The 12,175-nt window shown below is 37.6% G+C and overlaps 1 protein-coding gene across 1 annotated transcript; it reads left to right on the top strand.

Moving 5' to 3' along the window:
- The first annotated feature begins 1,415 nt into the window (after nucleotides 1–1,415).
- On the top strand, nucleotides 1,416–3,463 carry LOC138167620 (olfactory receptor 13D1-like). Its single transcript, XM_069096559.1, has one exon. The coding sequence runs from the start codon at nucleotides 2,249–2,251 to the stop codon at nucleotides 3,176–3,178; it is 930 nt and encodes a 309-aa protein (XP_068952660.1). The 5' UTR covers nucleotides 1,416–2,248; the 3' UTR covers nucleotides 3,179–3,463.
- The last annotated feature ends 8,712 nt before the right edge of the window (nucleotides 3,464–12,175 follow it).

Genomic DNA, 12,175 nt, shown 5'->3' with positions numbered 1-12,175 from the left:
AATCTCTTACCAGACTCACCAATTGTGTGATCTTGGTGAGGAACATAACCCCTTTAAATTTTCTTATCTGTAAATGGAGATAACACTAACATCACAGGATTTTTTAGAACTTCAGATTAGGTAAAGTATTTAGTAAACTTCAAAGTGTGATATAAATGTTAGCTAGTCCTGGTAGCATCAGCAATAGTAATAGTGAAAAGAGCAAAGAAAGAGTCTCTAAGACTTTTTTCTTTCTTCCCTTCTCTCATTCTTTACTTCTTTTTCCTTCTTTCTTCATTCATTTCATCCTTCCTTTCTTTCCTCCCTTTCTCCCTTTCTTTCCTTCTTTCTTTCTTCTTTCTTACTTTCTCTCCTATAATTCTTCCTCTTTTTCTTCCTTCCCTCTTTCCTTCTCCTTCCTTTTTCCTGTCCTTCTGTCTTTTCTTCTCCCTTCCTCCTTCCCTTCTTCCCTCCCTTCCTTCTTTTCTTCCTCAGACATAAAAGAACTCCCAAAGGAAAAAAACTAGGGACTAGATAGACTCACAAATTTATTCCATCAAATATTCAAATAATTAATCCCAACATTACACAAACTATTTGCAAAAATAGCAAAAGAATTGATCCTACCAAATTCCTTACATGACACAAATAATGTGGAGGTAGAAATGATAAGATTTGGCACCGATTGGATATGGAAAAAATGAAGAATCCAGGTTGATGCTGAGATTACAAACCTGTATGACTAGAAAGATGGGGAAGCTCTCAACATAAAAGTTGGGAAGAGGGGTGAGTTTTGGAGAAAAAATAATGAATCCTGTTATTTAACAAGATGCTTTACCATCACTGCAGTGATGGGAAAGGAAGGACTAGAGGGAAGGATATAAAAGTGAATAAATTAATGAGTATTTACTAAGTAGTTACCATGTGCTAGGCTCTATTCTAATTAGGGAAACACATTTTTACAAATTAACTTGACCTCTAGAAGCTTATACTCTAATATAAAAAGATAACATAAAAGGGGAGCTAGAAGTTGCAGAGGGGGAGGGGGATATCACACAGAACTATGGTTTGGAAACCGGTGACTTGGGGTTCTCATTCTGGGAAAGAAAGACAAAAGTTTACTGATCAGAACCCAGGGTCCTATTGGCAGAACCTGTGTTCTGACGGGAGGAAAATATACATATAATTGGGAAAATGTTATTCTAATTAATTAAAACAAAGGTTTGGTTCTAGGTTGTAGAAGGCCTTCAATGCTTGGCTTTATTCAGAAGGAAAAGGAATATCACGCAGTTTATGAAGTGGGTTGGGAGTAGGGTAGAAGCACTAAATATAATTCTCAATTGCAATTATGCCTATGGTAAGGTGGGAAGAATAGAGACATATGTGATGATGAATAATGTAAGCAGAATTTCTAGGTAATCATAAACTGAGCCATAGAGAAATAGGAATTAGTTTAACATACGCAAAATGAACACTTAGAATTTCAAGAGTGTTTCCAGTCATTAACATCACTGGTCATGTGGGAAGAGAAGGCTGAGGTAAAGTACATTAACTTCTTGTCCTATTAACAAACTAAATCATGACTTCTCTTTTCTCTTTTCAGAAACAATGCTCATTTTCATTAAGAGATAATGTGGAATTCCATCGATGGCTCTTAACATTCTCTTGCCTGCCATCCCTTAATGGCAATGATGAGGAGACTCAAGATCTGAAGAATGCTGACTCTGTATTATCTGATGGAAGGAAATACATGTGCAGCCAAAATGACCTTATACATACTAAGGACCCATATGTGGCCAGTCATTTTCTAAAGCCAAAATTATTCATTCTTGCCCCCCAAATTGTCTCTTCTCTCCTTCCCCTTTAACCTCAAGCATCTAGTCATATATAGGAGCTGGCATCCACCAGTAATAAGCAAGTGAACTTGGAGAAAAATTGAAAACACCTAAACATTTGGCAATATGGTTGGGGAAAATTAACATCTGTTTTACAATTTAACTGCATTTATAGAAGTATTAGTATTTGGGACTAAGGCAGCATCAAGTAAAACACAGGAATCATCTTGCAGGGTAAAACTGTAGCTTAGAATATATCTTCAAATTTCAGATAAAAATCATTTATATAGCTTTAAATGACGATATGAAATGCAACCAGCAGGGTCATTCCTTGTTATATACAGCTACTTAATAATTCAAGGAGCAGTGAGTATTTGAATTTTCCTTGTGCTTCTCAAAGTCGCTGATGCTAAAAATAAAAGAGAGGTAAGAGAATGATTGGGGCCAATCAGACTATTGTGCTGGAATTCTTTCTGCTGGGGCTTTCTAAGCATCCCAATGTTGAGATTGTTCTCTTTGTGTTATGCCTTGGGATATATTTGATCATTTTACTGGGGAACTCCTCTCTCATTATATTGAGTATTCTGGATTCCAACCTTCATACCCCCATGTATTTCTTCCTTAGTAACCTCTCCTTCATGGATATCTTTGGTACATCCTCCTTTGTTCCCTTAATGTTGGTCAATTTCTTATCAGTAAGAAAAGCCATCTCTTTCCCAGGATGTGCATTACAAATGTACCTAACTCTTGCCCTGGGAACAACAGAGTGTGTTCTGCTGGCCATGATGGCCTATGACCGGTACGTGGCCATCTGCAATCCCTTAAGATACACAATCATCATGAATATGAGAGTCTGTGTGCAGTTGGCAGCCATGAGCTGGATAGTAGGGAGTGTAAATTCATTACTACAAACAATCCTTGCATTGAGGCTTTCCTTCTGTGGAAATAACATCATTGATCACTTTTTTTGTGAAATCCTGGCTGTCCTGAAACTGGCCTGCGTGGACATTTCCCTCAATGCTTTTGTCATGATGGTAGCAGTTGTACTGGTCACATTGACTCCAGTGCTGCTCATTTTCATCTCATATGTGTTTATCCTTGCCACCATTCTGAGAGTCAACTCAGCTGAAGGAAGGAAGAAAGCCTTCTCCACCTGTTCAGCACATCTAGCTGTGGTCATCATATTCTTTGGAACTATACTATTCATGTACTCAAAACCCAAGTCAAAGGACCCAGATTCAGACAAACTGATTGCCTTATTCTATGGCGCAGTGACTTCCATGCTAAACCCCATCATCTACAGTCTGAGGAACAAGGAGGTAAAGGCAGCAGTGAAAAAGGTGGTGTTATCCAAAAGAACATGAAGCATATACCACTGTTTTCATTATATGCATTAAATATAAGAAAATTACACAGTATATATTTAGGAGTCAATGATATTATTACCTATTAGCCTTCATTTTGTTAGTTTGTGAACTCAAAAATTTGGTTTTAAAAATATTTTTACTTTGGGGATGGCTAGGTGGAATAGTAAATAGAGCACCGGCCCTGGAGTCAGGAGGACCTGAGTTCAAATCTGGCCTCAAACACTTAACACAAAAACTAGCCATGTGACCTTGGGCAAGTCACTTAACCCCAATTGCCCTGCCTTCCCCCTCCAAAAAAAATAATATTTTTACTTTGAACTCTGTGATCTCAGTTCACAGGTGTAAATTGTGTATTTTCCTGTAAATAGATTTGCACAATCAACTGGAAATCTTCTTCTTGGTGTGTGTGTATGTGTGTGTATACATAGATATGTATATGTATGAATGTGTGTGTATATATATATATTTGTATATGTATGTGTGGGTATTATTTAGTCATATCCGACTCTTCATGACCCCATTTGAGTTTTCTTGACAAAGACACTGGAGTAGTTTGCCATTTTCTTCTCCAGCTCATTTTATAGATGAGGAAACTGAGGCAAAGAGGTTTAAGTGACTTGCTCAAGGTCACATAGCCAAAAAGTGTCTGAGGCCTGATTTGAACTCACAAAAATTAATCTTCCTGACTGAAGGTCCAGTGCTCGGTCTGCTGCCCAACATATATAGATACAGATATAGACATAGATGTGTGTGTATTCAGTATGTGTACACACAGACACATACATATATACATGTTTATCAAGGGTTCCACTACACCAGTATGTTGCCTTTATTCTAAAGGCATCAAATATTTGACAAGTTGTGATAGAAAAGAGAAATGAGAATAACATTGCTTGGTCCCAGGGGGCAGAACCAAGAAAATGGAAGTAGCCAAGACATAGACTGTCACTCAGTACAAGGAAAAATTCCCTGATTATTGTGGTTATTCAAAAATTGAATAGACTGACCTGGGAGGTAATGATTTCTTCTTCTCTACACACCTTTAAGCAAAATCTAGATCATCAATTTTGGGGGAAGTTGTAGAGATTCTTGGTCAGGTAAAGACAAGTTAGATAACATTTAGAATAATTTCCAATTTGGAGGTTTTGTGGTTTTCTTATACACGGGGATGTGCTGGTAAATGTTTGTCAACTGGTTCAAAATAAACAGTAAACACAACAAACGTTTAGGTTTAATCTGTATTAGTAACTCTTTGACCATCACTTTCTTAAGTCTAGACAATCAACAAAACTAGAAATTAGCCTCTGATTTGTAGTGTTTTACTGATTTCCCAGGTGTAAATCCTCACACTGAAAATGTTACTTTCAACTCTTGTAAGCTGGTACAAGCTAATTCCAGCATGCCCTTGCTCATACCTTACTTTCCCACCTCCCCTTCTGGTCAGACATGACCTCAGTGGTATACTTTACACCACGTTTTGCATCTAAGTTATCATAGGAAATATACTTCAACTGCTTATGAACATCATGCACAAGTTCCATTGACCTTTGGGCCATTTATAACTTGATTCTTCCAAGAGTGTGGTGCTCCAGGAATTGCCTAGGGTCAATACCACTAACTGATAATGTTTGTATTTGAGCATTAATAACTTAGAGATAAATATCAGACCTGTCTGCAAAGGTGTTTAAAAGAAAGGCAGGAGATTCTGAGTCCCTTATCTTTCCCATGTGAAAATTGATTAAAACTGTATCCACTATCCACAGCAAGTTTTATATTCATATCCTAGCACTTCTGCCCACTGGTTGGGCGCTTCTATAATTTAAGGCCACCTCCTCCAGACAAATGAAGAATCACAGAATCATAGAAATTGGGGGTTGGAAAAGGTCTCTGGAGTCATATAATCAAAACCTATCTGAAGGAAGTTCACACAAAAACATGCTGTACCTGAGAAGCAGTCATCTACAATATTTTTTGAGAGAATTTATTTCAGAAAAGCTTTGGATTATAAGACTATTGAGGCCTTTTCAAAAACACACCGTCGCTAAGAAGTAGGTACGTACTTCATCTAGGAGCTGCTGGGGGGCACAGTGGATAGAGTGATGGGCCTGAAGTCAGGAAGATACATCTTTCTCAGTTCAAATCTGGCCTCAGACACTTAGTATCTGTGTGATCCTGGAAAAAAATCACTTAACTCTGCCTCAGTTTCTTCATCTGTAAAATGAGCTAGAGAAGGAAATGGCAAGCCACTCCAGTATCTTTGCCAAGAAAACCCTAAATGGAGTCATGAAGAATCAAACATGACTCAGCTCAACAACAATAGTTATCTAACCACCACTCAAAGACCTGCAGTGAGAAGGAAAATGCTACTTCTTGAGTCAGTCAATTCCACTTTTGTACAGGTCTAATTAAATCTTGAAAGGAATGCACCCCACCACCACAATCACTCTGCCTCTCTTCACAGCATGCCCCCAGCCTATCCTTCCAGCCTCACTGAACAGAATTCCTCTCCTGCACACTGCAGTTCAGCTAAACTGACCTCTCTTTTTCTCACATACAAGGCTCCATAGGCAACCCTTTGCTCTGGCAGTTGTACACACCTGAAATGAATTCCTTCATTATTTCCACCTCAGAATCCTTTTCTTCTTTTAAGATGCAGCCTACGTACCAACTTCTACATGGATCCTTTCCTGATTCCTCCCAACTACTACTCTCTTCCTTCCCAAACTATCTTGTTTTTAACTGTTTTGCATATACTTGTATATACACACTTTATATTTGTCCTTTAAGTATTGACATATGCATTTATTTTCTCCTCCATTTCAATGCTTGCCTTGCAGACAGATATTCTTCTATTGACAAAGGCATTTAACAAATACTTTTTGATTGATTGAGTCTTCTTGATCGTCTGTTAATGTGAGTCCCATAGGGCTCACCTATGTCATTGAACGCTAATGGCCTTGAAGCACTTGGGACATTACTATTTTGTGTCTTTTGAGGTGTCTTTGGAAAGAAAACATGTTAAAGGAGGTCTTTATTTCCAGTTTCTCCAGTATTATTTCTACCACCACCACCACCACCCTTAGTGTTTGATTTCCAACAACCCAGACCAAATAAATAATTTAAAATTATGCAAGAAGGGAAAATACTCTCCACAGGGTCACAGGAAACATTTTTAAGAATGAAGGTATTGAGCATTCTCCTATAAATCCATACCTCCAAAGGTCTTCCCATACCACTGACTACTCTAGATAACTTCAACTTAAAAATTCTTGGTCAGTCCTTGAGTCTCCCATTGAAAGATCCCTTTCTCATCCCATGTGGTTCAGTGGAAAGAGCCCTGAACTTAGAACCACAGCACCTGAGTTCAAAATTCAGATCTATTTACTGCCTCTGTGACCTTGGAGAAGTCACTGAACCCTTTTGGACCTCAGTTTTTTTTATCTGCATAAGGTATGTGTTGGACTAGATGGCCTTTAAAGTACCTTCCAGCTTCATATCCATGATTCTATTTGATATCATTTTTTACATATGTGATCTGAATCTTTCTGATACTCAGTGGCCCCATCTAAGAATAATAAGAGAGTTCTTAGGAATATACTCATATACTGTAAGGCACTTACAAAACCCAGAAACAGTTTGTTACCATTTCATCTTGCTCATGTAGATGAAAGGGGTATGTACCATTATGCATTGGCAAAAACTAAGAACTAGGTTCATAGTACTACAAGGCACATGCTCACCAGTGATGAATATGAAAAATGTGGAATGGTAAGGCACCTGAGACCATGTCATGCAAGGTCTGGTGGAGGGAAGTGAGAATCTTTAGCTTAGAAAAGAAAATATTTAAGAAGGACATGATAGCTATTAACTCTTTGAAGAGCAGTCATGGCAGAAAGGCATTAGGATCATTCTGATTGTCCCAAGGGTTCAAAGTAAGGAAAATTTTCCTAATAATTAGTGCTATCTAAAAAAAATGTAAAGGACTATTTTTGGAGGTAATGAGTTTTTCTTCACTGGAAGTATTCAAACGAAAACTGAATGACTACTTTACAGTTAGAGAGGGAAATTTCTCTTCAAGTATGATTTGGACTAGAGAGCCTCTGAGCTCCTTAGAGTTCTGAGATTTGGGGATCCCATGAAAACCAAAAAAAAGTCTCCACCTTCAGGTTTACAATATAACAAACAAGTAGAGCATTTTTGTCCAGGATGTCCACATAGATGATGAGGTTGATGCAAGCATTGTCAGAGCTAGCAAAGCATTTGGGAAGCTCCAAAAGAAAGTGGGGGAGAAGAGGTTATTAGACTGCATATCCAACTGAAGCTCTACACATCCATTATGCTGACTTCATTGTTGTATGCCTATAAAACCTAGACAATCTACCAGTACTATGCCAGAAAATTGGACCACTTCTCTTTAAATTATCTTGGGAAGATTCTGAAGATCCCCTAGCAAGATAAAACACCAGTCTCTGAGGTCCTCTGTAGAGCTGAACTGCCAAGCATTCCAACTCTACTACAGACAGCAGAATTCTGATGGGCTAGCCATGGAGCCCAAATGCCAGATGTACGTTTACCTAAGGACTATTTTATAGAGAGCTCACACAGAGGTCAGAAGAAGCAGTACAAGGACACTCCTAAAACCTCTATGAAAAAACTTTGGTATCAGTTTTGAGACATGGGGAGACACTGGCACAGGATTGCCAAGAATGGCATGCCTCCATCAAAGAAAGCACTGTGCTTTATGAGCAAAGCAGAATCACAGTAGCACAAAGGAAATATGAGATGCACAAATCTAGAGACATCTCCATCCCAAATGTTCAAATGAACTATTTGTGCCCAACCTATGCTAGAGCCTTCTGAGCTCCTACTGGACTGATCAGTCAAAATTGAACACACTGCACCTTGACCCCAACATCATGATGCCATTGTTCTTCGTTGTGCAGTAACGATGAACAATGACAATACATGCTAACGATAACTCTAATTGGCTGTGAAAGGGCTTCCAGGTAGAGGACCTACTTAAATGAAAAGGCAAAACTAATTGGTAAATGACTAGAAGTATGATGGTATTTTGAGTAGTTTTACTCAAATAGATCTTTTATCTCACTGATGTAATTACTCCCTCCCATGATCCAGATTACAATACACTCAACTGTGCCTGTTTTGCATGACTCTTGCCCTTGGCCTTCCATAAGTTTATCACAGAAGGGGTCCGCCCAAAGTGCTAGAATCCTTCCAAGTTGTATACTCCATTGGTATTTTTGAAACTGAGTATACAATGAAAAGTTGGAAGGCTTCTAGCCTTGGAATTTCAAGAATACCAATGGAGTATACCGAACAGACCATTGGTTGTCCTTTCCCATCACATAATGCAACCAGCCCATTCTCTTTTTTTGCATATGAGAATAGTAATAATTGATATTTTTGTAGTGCTTTTAAGTTTACTTTAGGTTCACTCTCTTATTAGAGTCTCATAACTCTATGAAATAGTTACTACTGGTATTTCTTTATTGAGTTAAGTGACTTGTCCACAGTTATATAACTAATAAGTTACAAGAATGGGATTTGAATACAGATCTTCCTAAAGTAAATCCCATTCTCTGCATTGTATCACACACACTCTCTTGGAATTCTCCTTTCAAGACTCTTAGCTTTTATTGTTTCCTAAATTTCTGACAGCTTCAAGAATGGAAAAAACTAAACATTTCCACTTCTTTCTTAAGATTTCATCACCCCAAACTCCAATTTTCACATGGGATTAACTAAAGACCTTCCCTATATGCCAAAGGTAAACACAACGTTCTTTTTCCTAAACATTCACTATCTCATACTTTGAACACATTCTGTATCTTTAGAACCTATTAGTTGCTTTCAGAGAAGGCTAGGAGAAGACTTGAGTAGAAAATACTCCTACGCCGGCAAGCAATGCCCCTCCCTATATCCTCCGAGGAAAGAATTTTTTTGTTGTTGATTTTTTTTGGCCCATGAAATTCTATATTAATTAAAATTTATTAAGTTCCATATAATTGGGTATTGGGAATATGATCCCTTAAGCATTCGTGTGTATTTCTTCACTTCTGAACATCCCCACCTCAAAACTTTAAATTGCTGCCAGGATTAAAAAAAAAGTCTTTCACAGAGACAAAATGTTTAAATTATCTTCTGGTACTAATGCCTGGCCTTTTAGAAATTCTCTTTGCACACAAATTAGAATTGGAGGTTGTGGACCAACTAAAATTCTCATCATGTGGTTTGCATATGAGACTATTTGATACCTTAGAACTTAGCTTTGAAAGTCCACAAAATTTCATAACATCAGAGCTGGAAGAGGACCAAACATCTGATCCAAGCCTCTTATTGGAAAATAGTCTCAAACAGGACAAATGAATACATTAAGGTCATATGGGTACTCAGTGGTGGAGCTAAAAGCCAGGTCTCCTGACTTTCAGCTGCCTCTTAAGCTGAACCTTTTAATTCATTGAAAGGCCCTAGATTTTATTTCATCATTGCTAGGTAAGTACCAGGAAATTCCTGTTCCAATATTTCTCTTAAAATTATTCATTTAAAGAGGTATTGGAAATTTCTTTTATAATGCTGGGTTTATGTCAGCCCTTCTGTCATTAAATAGGACTCTGAAACAAAGTATTTCACATTCAAATATCTATGGAAAAAAATCAGAATAACATGAATTAAAAACTCTAAAACAGGAGAGGGGACCTTGTGGTTTTGATGTCACATGTGGCCTTCTAGATCCTTGGGTGCAGCATTTTGAATGAGTCCAAATTTTACAGAACAAATCCTTTTATTAAGGGGATTTTTTCTGTGAACTTTGGATGAAGTCAAAGGGCCATACTTGAGGCCCTAGAGGGCCACATGTAGCCTTGACATAGGTTTCCCACCCCTACAAAAGCATAACCAGGAAAGAAACCATTAAATTCTTATCTATAAGAAAGAAATATGTAGAAATAAATTTAAATTATGGTTCAATATTTTGTGAATTAAAGCTCGGTGTTGGATGAATTATATATATATATATAATGTATTTTTTTCAACTTGGAGCTACTCTCTGGTGACATCAGAGTACCCTCCTTTCTTCTTAATTGTTACTGATGTTGCTCACCAAAGTTTCCGAGGCTAGAACATGACATTGGAGGTTAGTTATAAAAATCTCAGACTGAAAGGCATTTCATCAGTTACCTAGTCTAACCCTTATTGAAAGTATCTTCTATATAACATCCTCTGAAATATTACTATCTAGCCTTTGAATGAATATTTCCAAAGACAGGAAACTCACTGTTTCACAAGGTAGCCAGTGGCAAACAGTGTTTCCTTCCAAGGAACATCTTAGTTAAATTTGGAGAGGATCATGGCACATGGCAATGAATTATTTGACCATAGCAATTATTGTGGGGCATCCGTTATGCTGTGAGTGGGCTTGTCATCTTTGCTGATAGAAGGAGTGCTCATACCAATGAAATCACAGATATTTGAACTATGTAAGAATTGGATGGACCAGGTTAAAATATTTTGTGATAGGGAAAGAGAAATCTCTAACACATCAAGGACATGTGAAAGCTACAACTGATTCTCAATATAGTATCTTAAGATATTCAGAAATGAGGCTCTGTCCACATATACCACCTTGTTTGACCTTTGGACTTAACTCAGATCATTCTGTAGATTTTTTAAAATGCAAAGAACAGCAATGATATTGCAGTGGGATTTCATGATTTTATGAATATTTGTTTTATTATTTATTCATAAGAGGTAATGTGGTATAGTGTAAAAATGGTCAGCTTTGGAAAGATATGGGTTCAAGTTCTGTCTCTGATGTATTTTAGCAGTATGACTGCAGGCAGGTCATATCATCATCATTGTTGTTGCTATTAGTATCATTGATGTTTTTTTTTTAACTTTTATTTTAGATAAAATTTTTTCTGCTCGACTTTAGAGTGTAAATCTTAGACCAAAGGGTAGGATTTACAAAAAGGAGGGCTTCAGTTAAACTTAAGAATGGAATGGTCTGCCTTTTGGATTGGTGAATATGTTGCTTTCTAAGTTAATATGTACCCACAGGCATCCTTATGTATAGTTCAGTGGCTCCTGTTTCTATGTGAATTTGACACCACTGTCTTAAGCAGTCCCCTTGTGTTACAGATGAAGATTGTGCTTCTCTACCTCAACCTTTTCAAGCTATGAATGTTGACTCTTCCCCTGACCTGAGTTAAATAGCCTATTACACTCTAATCCCATTCACACTTTTCAATGTCTGTTGCTGCTCCCATTATTCACAAAAAGTCCTAAATTCTGACCCTGAACCTCAGTGTTGAAAGGCAACACAGTGGTAAGCTAGCCAAGGTCTTATACAAAAGCATGAATCCTTTCTACAACAGCCTCAATAAGTGATTGGCCAGGTTCTTCCTGAAAAACTCCCCAGAGAACCACTTGTAAATCCACAAGGCAAGTCATTCCGTTTTCTTACAACTTTAATTGTTAGAAGATCTATCTTAAATTGAACTTAAACCTTCCTTTTTAAAAAAATTTTACATATTGATCCCAAATCTGCCCTCTAGAGTCATGTAGAGAGTTTTATCATCTTCTATAACAAAATAATTATAGCTAGCGTTTATATAGTACATTAATGTTTGTGCAGCACTTTATGTATTTACTTTACTTATTATTATCCCCATTTTATACAAGTGGATACTGGGGCAGACAGATATTAAGTGTCTGCCCAGGATCATGCAGCTAGGTCTCAGATAGCATTTAAATTTGTCTTCCAGAATCTAGGTCTGTGATTTGCCCAGGGCCAAACAACTATTTTCTATCTGAGGGAGTTAACAGGTTTAGCAGACCCTCCTGAAATCCATTCTTCCTTCCTTCCTTCCTTCCTTCTGTTATTTTTTTTCTTTCCTTCTATTTGACCAGGAAGGAAGGAAGGAAGGAGGGAAGGAAGGAAGGAAGGAAGGAAGGAAGGAAGGAAGGAAGGAAGGA

This window comes from Petaurus breviceps, unplaced genomic scaffold (assembly GCF_028583685.1).
Source record: "Petaurus breviceps papuanus isolate PSGF00001 unplaced genomic scaffold, PetGlider_PUasm1.0 239413, whole genome shotgun sequence".
Lineage (NCBI taxonomy): Eukaryota > Metazoa > Chordata > Mammalia > Diprotodontia > Petauridae > Petaurus > Petaurus breviceps.
Note: the sequence above shows the minus strand (reverse complement) of the source record. Positions and strands in the feature narration are given on the sequence as shown.